The sequence below is a fragment of the Balaenoptera ricei genome, chromosome 12 (genome assembly GCF_028023285.1).
Source record: "Balaenoptera ricei isolate mBalRic1 chromosome 12, mBalRic1.hap2, whole genome shotgun sequence".
In the NCBI taxonomy this organism is placed as follows: Eukaryota; Metazoa; Chordata; class Mammalia; order Artiodactyla; family Balaenopteridae; genus Balaenoptera; species Balaenoptera ricei.
This window is the reverse complement of record NC_082650.1, coordinates 50,115,130-50,131,942: the sequence shown is the minus strand read 5'-3', so window position 1 is coordinate 50,131,942 and position 16,813 is coordinate 50,115,130. Positions and strand designations below refer to the sequence as shown.

Genomic DNA, 16,813 nt, shown 5'->3' with positions numbered 1-16,813 from the left:
AAAGGAAAGGAATGAAATAGAATTATAGTGATATTTGTAGGCTTAAAGCCTCTGTAATATACAAAATTATATGGGTTCCAGGGGAGTTCTAATCACATAGGACAGTATTTATCCATCATGTCTCATTTGCCCTCAATTCATAATGCTGTAAGATTAGAACCCCTGATGTGAAAGAGGATTTGCTATTTAGAGCTATTTCTTTCTTTCTTAGCTTGGTGAAAGAAGGGGATGAGAAAAGAGGAAAAGAATTATATGAGGACTACACTTCACTTCTCTTTTTTATAATAGATTATTTTCTTTGAGAGAAGCATAAGCTATGATTAAAGTGGCAATATAATTGCTAAATTTTTGTGCCTGTAACACCTGCAAAGGAAGCACGTTGACAAGAAACACTCAGCAACCCAATTATTTCATGCAGGTTCTCATCCACCCAGAAAGCCATCCTCAAAATAGAATGGAACTTTTTCTCCTTCACCTATCTGGTAGGTGCCTACGGCAAAGTAACCAAGAACCTAAATAACATTATTTATCATTATCCTCAACAAACAAAATGTAAATAAAATAGGATCCAAGGAGTTTAACACATAACTTCCAAACTTTAATTATATCAATTATTTAACTGTGCATTCAGTTTATATTACACCTTGTCTTGATGGGAGGCTAAAAAGGAACAAGACTTGTTTCCCGAGAGATAAGGGACATTGCACTCTGTTCCCAGAAGTGGGAGAACAGATTAGGTAACTGGTCTTTCCAGTTTTGAGGAACATTTTAATTCAACTGTGAAATAATGGAAAAATAAAATAAATTCAAGATTTCCACTATCTAGGAATTTGGGAACGTTAGAATGTATACCTTGAAAATAAGAAAATAAATAACTAAGTAGCTAGGGAAAAGAAAATCCAGGGAAATTTTTTTCTTTAAGAGACTAAAAACTAAAATAATACTTTAAAAATAGTAATTTTTAATTGCTATTTTCACTCAATTCTTTCTTATATATTTTTAACCAAAGACATTTAGAGTTATACGTAATAGGTTGAAATAATAAGATTCTTATTTTTTTTACTTATTGGTGTCTTGGGAGTAAGCATTTACTAAGGGTCACTTTGGGAAATGTGATCCTTTCCATCACAAACAACTGTGCAGACAAAACATTCAATCTGAAATAGATTATTAGGTCAAAACACGTACAAAGCAACTCACAAATCAGAATGCACTTCTGTTGTCTCCCAAACTGGCAAAGATCAGCAAGGAAGTAGGAATGATGAGTAAAGGTTTCCAGGCCACGATCCTTGACCTGAATGTTCAAGGGTGGAAAGGGCATGAATCATAGGAAAAAAGGATGGGGGTAAAAGAATCAGCGTAAACCAAAGGAATGTAAATAGGTTATAAAAAATGACATTTAGCAAATGGCTGAGGCTAAAGACTTGGGACAGATTAGTGAAAATTAAAGCTACCATTATTGAATGCTTACAACATGTAAGGTTTGATGCAAATATTTCCTTTTTTGGGCGGGAGGAGTATAGTTGTTTTACAATGTTGTGTTACTTTCTACTGTACAGCGAAGTGAATCAGCCATATGAATATTTCTTTTTTTTAAATTTAATTTTAATAAAACTGAGCCCCAGGGCTCAGACTCAGATCTCTGTCTTTGTTATCCACCCTCACTGCCCAGATGATCTCCTGCAGTCTCATGGCTTTAAAAGGACCACTTGTACCCTGAGGACTCCCACACCTCTATCTTCAGCCTGGACATTTCCTCCACCTCCAGACTCATATGTCCAACTGCCTAATTGACATTTCCACATGGATGTCCAAAGGATATCTCAAACTCAAGATGTTTAAAACAAAACTCCTGATTTCCATCCACTCCCCCGAAAACACAAAACTAAACAAACAAAAAAAAAACCTACTCCTTTCTCATCTTCCTGCAAAATATATCCAATATTGGACCACTTCTCACACCTCCACTTCAACCATCCTATCTAAGCCACCACTATCTCCTGCAGGAATTACTACAGCAGCCTCCTAAAGGAGGTGGATTTGAACTTGCTCTCCAGTAGCCCTCTGAGTCTATGCATTTCAAACCTTTCCATTTGTAGGACAGGCTCCAGTTATCGATTCTGTCATCTGAAGTGGAGACTAAGACTAATCATTTAAGAATGATTCTTGAACAGGTGAAACAGAAACAACAGAGGCTGAGAGCAGATGTGAAAGGGCAAGTGCAAGGTGGGATTGAGGGTGCCAAGGATGGAACATTTGAGGACATCCAGAGGGACAAAAGAACCTGAACTCCTAAGAAACATCAAATCCTAGGTCAAAGGTCCCCTCCGGGTTAGCCTTTCTTGACTCCCCAGGCAGAGTTCAAGACCTTAAGTATAGCACTGGTCACAGTACTGGATGTCTGTGCTGTGTGCCTCCCCAACTAGACTCTGAGCTCATATTGTGCCCCCAGCGCCTGACGCAGCACAGGGGACCTAGTAAGCACTTGGCAAAAGAGTGCTGAAAAGCCTTTAGAAAAACATGGCATCATGGAAAGTGCGTTAGGAGCATGAAGAAAGAAGTGACTACATTCTTCTATAAAAGCAAATTAGGACTTTACATAGGAAATGAGGTTTCAGATACATATATATATATATATATATATATATATATATATCTGAGTTTATCCAGGAAGATAACACTGATGGCCTAGACAGGGACAGCAGTGGTGTGGAAAGACAGAGGGCAAGGCTTGAAGAGGAAGTGAGGGAAAGGAAAACAGTAGAAGAAATTGGTGGACATGATATTGAAAAGTAAGGTAGAAGTTAAAGGAAGCAGCAGAGTCCAAGGAAGAGTTTTTCTCTCTCCCCAATAGTGGGGTGGTGGGGAAGCTGGAGGGATGCAGGGGGGCTGTTTAAAAGAAAAGAGGGAAAGCAAGGCAAAGGACGTTGTTAGGGTTGATGGGTATAAAGACCAGGCAAGCTCATCTTTTCACTCCCAAGTACCAAGTAAATTACGGAGCTCCAAGAGGTGGATAGGAAGCCAGAGGCTTAACAATCAGAGGTTAAAATTGAATAAGATAACTACTCAATGTGTGAGCCAAGAAGTTAATGAGGGAGGGAGACCAACACTGTTGGTGGTGTAAGAAAAACCCGGGTTATTACTACAGTCCTCCAAGTTCCAATTAACTCCCCATTAAGTGGTGCTGGGAACTCGACTTCTCACCCCGCGCCCAACACCCTGCCAAAGTCTGCGGTGGAATTCAAGGAAAATTCGGCTAAGTGAATCTTCATCACCGCGATGAAGGTAGAATGGAAAAGCAATTCACAGTGGATACCCACACAGCTTTGTCCAGGCCTCAAGGAGAAAACGGGGAGAAGCACAAAACATCAACAAAACCACAACTCTTTTCTTTTCCTTGCCTTGTCCATCGCTCACGCCCTCCCTCCCTAAAACGTAAGCTCCTTGAGAGCAGGGCTTGGTCCTTCCCTCCTGGATGCCCGCATAGCAAGGGGCCTGGCACACAGTGGGCGCTCAGCAAATACTGGTTGAATATTGAATGAGGGCTCTGTAGCGAGGACCGGGAGGGGGAGCCGGGTCTATGACCCAAGACTGCATCTTTTGCAACTGACCTTACGGCGGGGACGCCCGCGCGGAGAGCAGCAGCCCGGCTCCTGCGTCCCGCTCCCGCCGCCCCGCGGCGGCGCTCGGTGCCCGCTGCGCACGTAGGTTACCTGCCTCCGGCTGGCGCCGCGCCGCTGGGCCGGCGCGGGCGGCAGGGGCGGCTCGGGCGGTCGGGGGGCCGGGCCCGGCAGGCCGCTGCGGGCCGGAGGCTGGGCCCCGGCGCGCCGCAGCTCCGCGCAGAGCCGCAGGCCGAGCAGCAGAGCAGCGCCGAGCAGACAGCGGTGCATGGCACCGCAGCCCCTCCCCGGTAGCCTCTCCCACGCCATGGCGGGCCGGGCCCGGGGTTGCGCTCCGCCGCCCGCACGCGCCGACCCGCAGCCCGGATGTGGCCCCTCGGGCCGAGCTGCCAACTGCGGCAACTCCCCCGCGGGCCGGGGCGCGGGCTCGGACCCGCCTCCCTTCCTCCGTCCAAGGAAGCCTCGGCGTAACCTTATCCAGCCCGGCCGAGAGCGCCTGGCTGGCAGGGGAGAGGGACGACGGGCCAGGAGGGGTCCCGGCGGCGCAGGCGACGCAGGCGGCTAGGCTAAGCCAGACTCCGGGCCCAGCTCCACCTTGAGGGTCCCGGAGGAGGCGCCCCCCAGCCCGGCCCCCGGAGCCTGAAAGCTACATAGCCAGAAAAAGCACGAAAAAAAAAAGTCCTAACGGGATCCTAGGCCATAACTTCATTTTCTAGTATTAGTGTTGTTGAAGAAACACAGGAGGAGGATAGGTGAGCTGACAGGTTTTGCTACAAGAAACAAGTTCTGATTGTCAAGCAGTTTGTGCCATTAAGCACATTATAAAAATACGTCACACTTATGCTCAGGTTTACAACTTCTCTCCCTCAAGAAAGAAGGGAAAGGGAGAGGAGAGAACAGCGCTGGATGCAGAATAATCAAAGTTATTCCATTTCTAAATTCTGCCCGAAGCCAACCCGTGCTTTCTCCTCGTGTTATGAAATGTGTGGGAGGTGAAGGAAGGGGGTGGCGGGGAAGCCAGCTAAGATATCTGACAGCAGGGAGAGAGAACAGAAGTTACCATGGCATGATGTAAATCAAATTAATTTAGCTCCAAACACACACCTCCCTGCTGTCTTGCAGAGAAAAAGAGGGACAAATTTATCTTTCGGCAAAATGCTCCCCAGCTGGTATTTCCATCACCACCTTGACCTCAATTAATCAGCCTGAACGCTCACAGCCTGAAGTCCAGTGTGCTCACAGCCTGAAGTCCAGTGTTGGCTGTTGCGTTTTCAATTGTTAGTAAAAATTCTTTCTCACCACCTGTTTGAGGTTTGGGTTTGGGTTTGAGTTTGCTTTCTTTAGCTGGGGCTACATTTTTTTCATACTCTACGCTTGCATTTTCCATGCTTTTATGTTAGACTACCCCTGCCGACCAACCCTCTCCCCTTGACAGCCTATAGCAAGGACAGCAGAGAACAAATACGGAAACCCCACTCCCATTTGAATTTCGGGAATTTCCCATAAGGAGTCCGCCTTTCTAAAATCTCCCTGGCTTAAGAGAGATGTGATTTAATCTTTGTCACTGCACAGAGCACTTGGGCTATTTCTCTACATGTAACAAAACTTCTCAAGCTGATCTAGTCCACTCCCTGGGCACGCTAGGTCCTCAGACTTCTGAGAGTTTCATTATGATTGATTTTTGTTTTTTTCGTAGATGTAGCCCTCTGGCTATTGCACAATAGATGGGCTCTGTTTTAAAGAATCCAAGCAAGTACATTTTTCCTGACACAAACTCTCAGAGAAGACCTCATATTCTGTGACTGTTTAAACAGTATGAGCTGTGGTGTTACACTTGAACTGTGTGCTGAATCAGGACCCTGCCTTTCAGAAGCTGTGAGACTTTGGACAAGGTACTTAACCTCTCTGAGCCTCAGTTTTCTCATGTGTAAATAGACTTGTATATCTGGTAGAATGACAAAGATTGCATAAAACATTTTATGTTCAGTACCTAAATAATGCATGGTTATATGTTATTCAATTAATAGTAATTGTTTTTATCATTTACCATTAAAAAAAATCCTGGATGTTATGAAAAACAAAATTTAAGCATTGATTCCAAGGTAGGTAAACATAAAGTAGAAGGATATTTGTATATCCTTAAGATATTTATCTTACACAGTATTCTCTGGATTAGGAGTACCCAACAGCTGCAAGAAACAACCACTAAAAGTCAAGATCCCACAAATGCACTCTATTAAATTATATAATTGTGTGAAGCTATTGAAGATATGATGTGTATTGTGCTTGTGGTGATTGTGGATCACCAATGTCTGATGCAGACTTTGCTAGAAGTTTTAATTTCTATGCAACCAACATAGTGCCACTAAAGAAGTCATTTTTTGAAGATTATGATACCACTAAATTATACCGACTGCTTATCTGTTGAGTTCCTCTCCAGGGGAGAAACATGAGGAGTATCCTATATTATTAAAATGAGACTCTGAACTGGGGGTGGAGGAGGGGAACACAGAACAGTGTAGCTCTTGAGAATGGGCAAGAGGCAAGATGACCTCATGTTTTCCCTTATCTCATTTCTGTGGTTCTCTAATATTTCCATTATGCAGGGGAAAATCCAAATAAAATGTAATATTTAAAGGCCCTTTTTCCTTACCATTTGCATCTCTGTTTATTATTAATAAAAAGGAACTGTTTATATGTATGTAGCATCATTAATTTTCTAGGAAGGAATCTCCTATTTTTAACTTGCATGCATATTTCCATGTGTTGTCAATGGTAATAAATCAGGAAATGGGTCAGTTGATAGAGGAAAATCTAACTGATCACTGTCAGAGCTGACAAGCAATCTTTCATTCACAACCTTTGCTTTTCTTATAGACTTGACTTGTCTCAGTCATTTCTGGATGTTTCCAAAATGCAGATAATCATTAACCACTGAGTCGTAGGTTGGTTAATTAAATGTGCAGTTGAGTAAACCACAAAAGCAGCTTTCATCAGATCACAAATTACATCCTCCTTGAGGTTTCAGCCAACAAAAGGAGTGAAATCGCACATTTTTATTACTAATCTCCTAGACACCATACATTTCAACTTGCACACATGCTGTAGTGCAGTGGTTCTCAATCAGAGATAATTTTGCCTCCTAGAGGACAACTGGCTATTTCTGAAGACATTTTGGTTGGTTGGTTGTTTTTTTTACTTTGTGGGGTTTTTTAAATTTTTGTTTATTTTTATTTTTGGCCACACCATGTAGTTCCCTGACCAGGGATCGAACCTGTGCCCCCTGCACTGGGAGCGTGGAGTCAACCACTAGACCACCAAGAAAGTCCTAGCCACAGATGTTAATGTACCAACTTTTAATTAGAGGCTGTCCAGAGGGAGAACAGAGGCTTACAGACTAGGATCCTCACCTCCACTAGGTGGTTATTTCTGTTTCACAATGTGAAGTACCCAAACTGAATTAAAGTTATCAAATTTAGAAAGGAATGGAGCTGTCATTAACATCTTCCCCCAAACCCCATTCTCTTTTCTCCATGTAATACCTGTTCATTGTGGAAAATATACACAAGCAAAAGGAGATATCAACAATCATTCATAATACCACAATTCAGATAGAGCTATATTTTTTCCTATTCATATATATATATATATATATATAACAAAAGTGAACTCGTATTATGTGTATTTCTTTATAATCTGCTTTTGTAACATAATGTTATATAATTTACATATTAAATAATAAAGTATATTATTATTTAATATATAATTATATAATATTTAAATCATATTTAAATACATAATTTATCATATATTACATAATATGATGTCTGGGATTTGCTTAAAAACAATCCAGTGGGGAGGTGGGAGATAAGCGGGGGTACAAATGAAGCAAGAACGGCTGTGAGCTGATAATTGTTGTAGCTGGGTGATGGGGATTCACAGCTCTCTACTATTGAGTATGTTTGAAATGTTCCATAATTAAAATGTCACTAAACATTAACCTATTAACCTACAACATCATTTTTAATGGCTGCATATACCACAATTTAACGGATCTTTCACTGTTGAATGATTAGATCATTGTCAAGTTTTCGTTTTATAAACAATGCTGTGATAGACATCTTTGTAGCTAAATCTGATGAATCAGAGGTAGACTGTGAGAAAAAGAAAGAAGTCAAGGATGATTCCAAGGTTTTTCCTCAGTAACCAGAAGAATTAAGTTGCCATTAACTGAGAAGGGAAAGGTTCAAGTAAGAGTCGTTTGGGTGAAAAATCAAGGGTTTGATTTTTGTGGTCATGTTAAGTTTGGGAAACCATCCAAGTGGAGATGTCAAGTAGGCAGTTGGATTTAAAAGACTGGAATTCAGGGGTGCAGTGAAGCCTGGAAATATAAATTTGGATCATCAGCATATTGATGTTGAGAGTGAGGGAAGTAATATTTGAAGGCTTAGCTCTGGGGTTGATCAATTTAAGGTCAGGAAGATGAGGCAGATCCAACAAAGGATTTGTAGATAGATAGGCAGTAAAGTAAGAATGTGGTGTCCCAGAAACCAAGTGAAGAGGTATTTCTAGAAGAAAAAGACTGAGAGGTCTAATAAAATGTGGGCTGAAAACTGCCCATGAGATTTGATAACACCATGCTTTTTTATTACCTGTCTCTTCCAACTAGAACGTAAACTCCATGAGGTCAGGGACTTTGTCTGCTTTGATTATTGCTATAATCTCAGTTCCTTGAACTGTACCTGGCATGTAGTATTTGCTCAATAAATAATTGTTGAATTGACGAGTGAATTAAATCTGCGTGTATTAATAATTATCTCATCATGTTAAATTTTTAAGGGTAGAATTGATAAGTTAAAGCAAAACTGAAAGTCTTTCGATGTGAAGAGCTATTATTAATTTTTCAGTCCGTCAAAAAAGACTGTATTAATCCCATTTAAAGCCCATCAAATACTCCTCTGCTGTCAGTGGGAAACCTCAAAGGATACCTTGAGCCAGCCTCTAAGATAAACTAATCAGTTTATTTTTAGTTCCCTCCTACTTCTTCTCTCACTACACTTGAACCAACTTGATTTCCCCTCCAATGCCCATCTCAAGCTGCATCTTAGATGGGATTGTGTTCACTGAACTGTCAATTAGTTTCCTCCTCCCCACCCTAAGGATGTAGCTAAATATTAAGATGACTTCAACATGACTTAAGTCCCCATCAGAAGTATCCATGTTAAAGGAAGAACTCATCAAGATGAAAGCTTTCAAGACCTAGAAGAACAAAGTTATAATAGAATGACAGACACTGGAACCGCTATTTGGGTCTGGGAGCCCTCCCTAAAATCACACCACTGCCTAGTCTACAACCTAATAAAGCCGGCTCTGGGCTAGTCTTATAGAAAATGCCTGGAGAATATCTCCATGCCCGGGCCTGCTTGGGGAAGAGCTCTTTCCTGCCTCTTTTGAATCCCCTAATGCTGTGTTCTCTCATTCTTGGTGTTTGTCTTACTCAAGCATTTGTGGACTTGCTTTATCCTTCCTCTACACAGGCTGTTTCTCAAGCATGGGATGGGGTCTTACTCACCTCTGCAACCCTGCAATGCCTTTTGTGGAAAGGGCCTCAGTCAGACCTCTAGAAGTGTTGACAAACAGCAGACATCACACCCAACCCCGCTGAAATCAGACCCAAGATAACACATTTCTTCCAGCAGATCCTGGTGTTTATCCACCCTAACCAATAAAGAATCATGCTCAAACCCATGCTGGATGGCTCACAGGTAATATTTCCAACCTGGTTCCTTTTTTCCCCTCAAGAACTTGGGAAGAATCAGGGAATGCTTCACATAAGCCACTGGGAAAAAAGAAAGATGTGGGTGTGGGGAGAGCCGTACATGGAATGGGTGAAAATTATGACGGCTGATAGCTCTAGGCCTGGACAGGAAGTTCATAAAAGACACATCTCACACACACACACACACACACACACACACACACACACACACACACACTTTCCTGTATTCTGAAAACATATCTGAAGCATTGTTAGATAGGTTTATTTATAGACATCAACTCTCATGATGAGACATTCCTGGATTTTATGACAATAAAGCAGCTTAGGTTAAGAACGATCAAAACATTGCCTCTTTCATAGGACCAGGACCACCTATGGAGCATTTCCCCTCCCTCACCCTCGACTCATCTTATTAAGACACATGCCAGAAATAATCTCCCCACTACAGATCACTTTGAAGTCACAAACATTCCTGGTTGAAACTTTCCCAAAGTCAAGGGCTTAAGAAACCTTTTAAGGTCAGAAAAGATCACCAGGGAACTGACAGGATAAAGTGAAGCACAGCATGCCCAAAGGCAAACATCTCAGCGCTCTGTCATTTCAACTTAGCTTGTGAATATATTAAAAATCCTGAGGTCAAAAGCCATTTTGCTTTTTCATCACATCACTGCTCTAGCCCTAGAGAGAGCAGAAGAACTATACTATTTTTAGATCATAATGGAGAGGCTCTCAAACTTAAGTGTGTGTGAGAACCACCTGGGAGTTATTGAAAATGTAGGTTCACAAGCCCCACCTCCAGAGATTAAGTCAGAAGTGAGTCCCCAAAATCTTTCATTTAACAAGTTTCAGAGGGTCTGTGATCAAACTTTTAGAAGCCTTGACATGGAGGTTCCCCAGCCATGGTGATGGATGAGGGGGACGAAGGGGTTGCAGAATGTAGGAAGCAGTTATTACAAGGTGTCCATGTATCCATGGGTGCAAATGTTCTCCTTCAATCCTCTAAGTACAGTTACTAACAAACTTTTAGGCATTAACAAGGGGTCCTCATATTCAAAAGTTCAGGGTCTCCCTTGGCAGCTACTCTATTCTTCCCTATGACACCTGACGGGAAGGTGAAGGGAGTACGAGAGGAGAATTTCCTTCCCCTATCTGCTCTGGGAATTTCTCAGAGATCTGGAATGAAAGGAAAAGGAGCTGGGGTCAGCCACAGGAATATTGTATGGGCAGAGCTGCTCCTTGCTTACTCAAAGTAAGGCAGTAGCACCTGGAAATCTGTAAAGCCCTCGCTGAGATACAATGCCCTTCAGCTCACTAAAGGACCCCAGAGAGTTACAGAGAGATGGACTCAGGAAGGCAGGTAAAGGAAACAAAGTCAAAAGATCAGATGAAGCAGAAGACCTTAGTCTAAGCGTGGCTTCTCTGAAACTACTCCCTAGCAGTGTAGCCCTGCACAAGTTACTTTACTTCTCTGTGCCCCAGTTTCCTCATCTATAAAACAGAGACAATACTAGTAACTTCCTCATTGGGTTGTTGTGATGATTAAATGAGTTAATGTATTTAAAGAACTTAATGTGCCTGGCCCACAGTAAGTGCTGTCATGTGTAATGTGTTATTGTCACTCACTGTTAAGTCAGAAAGGACATTTGTTTTCGTTTTGCTCTAGTTTATATTCCTTTTGCCTTTAGGTTGGATTGTTTGGGGTTTGAGACTGGGTCTTGACTGGCATAAGAGAGGAAATGAAAACCACGCCTCTGTTTCTGGTGTTACCACCCAGCCCACAGTCTTTTTCTTTCAGACTCAACACATGCCAGGGTGTATCTTCCTAAGGTTTCCATTGTTTCTGGGAAAGCACATTGATCCAATTTAACTAGCGAGTCTTTTCCTTCCCACTTTGACCTGCAGTATTCTAAACTATGTCCTTTCTTCCTTTTACTTCTGATTCCTATGGGTTTGGTGTGCCATAACCCACACCACTCTTCTCCCGTACCTTTCTCATCGTGTTTGCTTGCTCACTTTTACACTTTCTCTTTAAAGCATGCTCTTCATACTGGGCCAGCTCCATCACCTTTTCACCTGCCCCTCAGAACAGCCACAGCCTTGGTCACTCAACTATGAGTTTGCATCATCAATCAGATACAAACCCCGCTGCAGAGAACACATCTCCCCACACTTCCTTCAGGAATGTTCACAGTGCAGAAGCCTGCTGAGAATTTCCAGAGAGCAGCTCTCTCCCAGGGGGGAGGAGAAGGCCAGGAACTACTATCCTGCCTCCCACCCACCCCACCTTCCCCAGTGACTTAGAGGATTGCTCAGAGAGGGAGACAAATGCTGTCTGAAAGAATGTTGCTGTTGCTAGGAGAGAACGCAGGAGAAATAGTTCCCGCCACAAAGGGCAGCAAGGAGAAAAGAAAAAACTGGATGACAAAGAGTGGGGACGAGTTTCTGTGTCTTGCTAATATTGCGGGTGCGTAGCTACCCTTAGCTGCTTCATCCGCAAAGTATGAAGTCAGTGGAATGGGTTTTTAATAGCTGCAGTTCTTCTTTTAATGTCTTTGTGGGTTTATAATTTGGCCTTTAATGTGGGGAAATAGTATGTAAAAACCAGGAAACAAATTCCCATTATTGCCATAACTTTGGCCCATCAGGTATCATAGCACTTAACTGCCTCTGCAGTGCTTGTTTACCAGTCTAAGTCCCACAGTAGATGCAGGGATGGGGACATGCATGGTGAATTATTCATTTTTGCCTCCCTGCTGTAATCAGTCTCTGGCATGGAGAGGAGCTCAGTAAAATGAGTGTATCTGAGGGTTTGAAGAACCCTGCGATGCTGGACTTAGTAAAAATGGACCCAACCTTCAGGCACCCCACATTCCAGCCAGGAACCCCCACTGGCTATACCCCAAACACCACTCTGCTTTCCTGCCTCTGGACCTTTTCTCGTACTAATTTGCCATGTCCTAGAGATGGGAAGGTCCTGGGCAGGTTTGGAAAGAAGCTAGCTGAATAGTTAGGTTTTCAGTTAATGGGAAATGGGGAGTTATTGATGGTTTTTGAGCAGAAGACACTGGTATGGATTCAAGGTAGAGCCTGATTTAGACCTTCATAGACCCTAAGAATGCAGATGGTGGCTCTCCCAAACCCCCATCTGTATACTTCAAAGTGAAAACAGTACCAAACAGTAAAACACAAAACATCAGATACGTTGACAATGAAAAAGTTTGATTCTACATCTTCTGAATGTAAAATTCTAAGTGCAAAAACAGAACCTTTTTCTAGGTCTTTCTCTGCTTCTCCTTATCACCCAAGACTGAAATGGACCTCTTTCTTTACTTTAGATCATGCTCCCAGAAATGTATAGAATTTTATAAGTTTCGAACACAGAGATCTAAGAAAATAAAGTGGTCATTGTCCAACTATACATTTCCGTCACACAAAATTAGATAATGGTGTAGCATAATTATTTCAGAACAAATCCTCTCACTTTTGCTGCAGCTTCACAGAATGCACTGAGAGTAACCTTAAAATACATCTCATGTGTCTTTCTTGAAGCTCTTAAAAGCAACACTGGTCAAGTTTTAAGGAAATCTTGATTTTGTATATTTATTACGTTAGATTAGAGCCTTCCTAAGTTTTGTGGACAATAATGAAAATAGTTTACAAGTCACACAATCATATTCCAGCATTCAGTTTCAGCATAAAGGGGGAGCTAGTCAGCATTGGGCATCTATATGACCAATCAAATCCTTCATTTTGCCTAACTCTGCTTTAAAAGCAAAAGGGTGTTGTTTCACAAGGGTCTTTCAGCTCTAAGCTTTTTTTTAACAGTGAAATTAAATATGAAAAGGAGATAGCTTAAGGTTTCATAGATAGGAAATTAAAATCAAAACTAAACCCACAGTCTATCTTTAAAACAGAGAAACACCCCTTTAACACAAAGGTCTGTATCTTGGTGACCACCAAGCTGTAATGTAATACAACCATTTCTATGTAGCCTGTTTCAAATCCTATGTTAAAGAGAAGTGGTTTCATTATCTTTCAGGCTTTAACATCCCAGGATAAATTGGCTGTTCGTCTATTATTCATCCGCTGTTGTTAGAAATTAAGTCTTTGTTACTGACAGTGGTAAAACTTAGTGGAATAGATCAATAGAATTATTTCTACAATAATAGAAGGTAGGAAGATAATGATGAGCCATGTCTTTTTTTTTTTTTTTTTAATTCTGCCTTTCATTAGCAGTTCATGCTCCAGGAAAGGCTTTTTGAGTTGCTGAATAAAAGACAACTCCTAAGGTTCAACAGCTTCATGTACCAGAGAAATTTTCTGTAGCCCTGAAACCTCTGTAAAACCTAGCAAAAAAATAAAAAAGAAAGAAAGAAAAAGAAAAGCATATTCTGTGCACAGTCCACTCTCAGAACCAGAGGAAAGCCTTCATAATTAACACACTTATGAATCCATTACAGGGCAGTGCTAAACCCTGCATTACTACATTCAAGGCCATCAATAGCCATAAGATCAGAACAGAAACAAGAAAGGACACACTGAACAAGATGCTTCGGCAACAAGAAAGACAGCTCTGCTTTCAGAAGACTGACTGTTCGGACTGGTTTCACACTTTGGCCCCATGTGGTTTCTTTGGAAACTACCTGTCATGAAATTTTATGATCTGTTAAAAAAAAAAGGGTAAAAGTATTTCTTACCTACCTCACAAGGATGTTGAAAAGATTAAAATTAGATAGCTGTGAAAGTGTTTCTAATTCTCCTAGGAAAGACTGGAGAAATGCTTTGTGGATAAAACTGTTCCTTGGAACTTTAAAATAGTCATAATGATCCCATCTCACAGGTTTCTCCCATTAAAAGCCCAGGATTCTGCTGACCAAGCAATCAGTAACCTTGCCCCTAAATAGCTCTTTAAAAATCATTCCACTTAGGGCCTTCCCTGGTGGCACAGTTGGGGGCTTCCCTGGTGGCGCAGTGGTTAAGAATCTGCCTGCCAATGCAACGGACACGGGTTCGAGCCCTGGCCCAGGAAGATCCCACATGTCGCAGAGCAACTAAGCCCATACGCCACAACTACTGAGTCCACGTGCCACAACTGCTGAAGCCTGCGTGCCTAGAGCCCATGCTCCACAACAAGAGAAGCCACTGCAATGAGAAGCCCGCACACCGCAACGAAGAGTAGCCCCTGCTCACCACAACTAGAGAAAGCCCGCACACAGCAACGAAGACCCAACGCAGCCAAAAATAAAAAACAAATAAATAAATAAATTTATTTAAAAAAAAATCATTCCACTTGAAGCCCAAAAGTATTTAATATGTGACTGACAAAAAGAAAACAAGAATTGCACCACCCCCTCCAAAACCTTCCTGGATTAGTCAGAAGAGAAATTCCAGCAGCTCTGCCTTGTCTCAGAGTGGAAATACTCCCATTATCCCCTCCCTTCCTTTTCTCTAAACACATTTTCCTTTGTCTACTTCCAAGTATAACAACTAGCAAATGCATTGCCCACTGTTTACACACCCTCTTCTCATCTGTCCCTATCAGCATATACTATTCTTTCACTTAAGCTCTAATGGATAAAGGCATGACCACCCTCAGCAGATGTATCTTCAATACTTCCATGCTCTGCACATCAAGCCCCTAGGCAGCAAACACTTGCAACTCCAGAAGAGACCTGATATATGTGGATTTCCCAAACATTTCCATCTTTTACTCCACAACCCTCCCCAGCTGATTCTATGTAATCAAAACCAACTCTCAACTGAGACCAGCAACTCATTCACATAAGGTGTAAATCAATAATGTCTGCTTAAGGAGCTACACCTTCCTAAATATTTTTACTTTGGTTGCCTCTCCTTTTGACTATAATACACCTTCCCTCCCCATCTTTCATGTACATTCACTCCCACAACCTATCACCAGTGAACACAGCAGAGAGGAAATCTCACTACTGTTAAAAATCACTATATATAATGAGATGGTCCCACACGGGTGTGATGCACATAGCAACAGTTTAGAGGAGGGGAAAAAAGACCTTAAATTAAAGAAATGAAATACTAAGAGTAGAGTTTCAGGTGAAATTTGAGGTCAATAAACGCACGGAACAGAGGGGATCCCCCAAAGTCACTTGACTTGGGTGCTACCTATTCTATCTACAGGCTAACCTAACCCTGGTCACTAGACCGCATGGTTCCAAGCACTGAGAACTGGGTGGTGGAGCATATGGCTTCTCAGGCACCTGGCATGGTTATTATATAGCATTCAGTTGTAGACAATAGATGCTACTTGCAATGTAAGCAGAAAAGTATTTATTTCCAAGTATTATGTGGCTTCCTAAATCATGGAAAAGTAGAGGAATGGGTACTAACTGAGCTACTGAGAACAATGTCCAACTGCCTCTGCCATTTTTGGAAAAGCATCTGCCATTACTATCAGATGCAGCGGAACCAGGAAGTGGCTGATGTAGAACCATGATGCCTCTGCCATCATCTACTTAACTCAGTTTAAGTTTCCACACTTAACTCAGTTTCAAATCCAAGGTTCATGCAAATACACAAGTCCAAAGGAATCTTAATCACATATGGAACCGTAGCTGTAAGACAGTCTAGGAAATGTAGGTCCGCCCCTCCACTCCCACCCTCGTGCTGCGCAGCTTGCAGGATCTTAGTTCCCTGACCAGGGATTGGACCCCGGCAGTGAAAGCGCCGAATCCTAACAACTGGACAACCAGGGAATTCCCGAGGAAATGTAGTTTTTAACTTTCCAGACTCTACATCACAGAAAAGCACATTATAAGGACATTAGAATAAACTTTGACCATTTCACGGAAGCTGTCACTGGCAAAGCCCATTAACAATTCCCAGGAAATAAAAATAGAATATGGGTAATAAAATAAAGTCTAACCTTTTTTTTTCCCCTTTGTGCTCAGTCTAGTTTCACTTGCTCATAGCGTACTGTGTGCAGAGGCCTTGCACCCGGAACTTCAGACCCAAGTTCATAGCGTGAAACGTCTGCGCCCAACACCTCAGCTGGGCAGGCTGCGCACTCCACCTCAGCCCAAGATGGCGGCGGCCCGTGTGCAGAGACACTGCACGCGGCACTGGAGAACTCCGCCCCCTCCCCGCCCCGCTGATGCTGCCGGGAAGCCTATAAAGCAGCCCCGCCCACGGCCTGTGGGGAGAGCTGGTGCTCTAGAGCAGCGGTGCCCGACCTTTTCGGCACCAGGGGCTGGTTTCGTGGAAGACAATTTTTCCACAGACGGGGGGAGGGGGGTATAGTTCAGGCGGTAACGCCAGCGATGGGGGAGCGGCAGATGAAGCTTCGCTCGCGCGCCGGCTGCTCACCTCCTGCTGTGCAACCGGGTTCCTACAGGCCTCGCCCGGTACCGGTCCTCGGCCTGGGGGGTGGGGACCCCTG

The 16,813-nt window shown here is 42.7% G+C and overlaps 1 protein-coding gene across 1 annotated transcript in view; it reads right to left on the bottom strand.

Moving 5' to 3' along the window:
* The window catches only part of METTL24 (methyltransferase like 24), a 118,531-nt gene extending 114,602 nt beyond the window's left edge, over window positions 1-3,929 (bottom strand). Inside the window, exon 1 of the mRNA XM_059942000.1 lies at window positions 3,612-3,929. Coding sequence (XP_059797983.1) covers window positions 3,612-3,929 — 318 coding nt within the window. The remainder of the gene's footprint in view (window positions 1-3,611) is intronic.
* Between the last annotated feature and the right edge of the window lie 12,884 nt (window positions 3,930-16,813).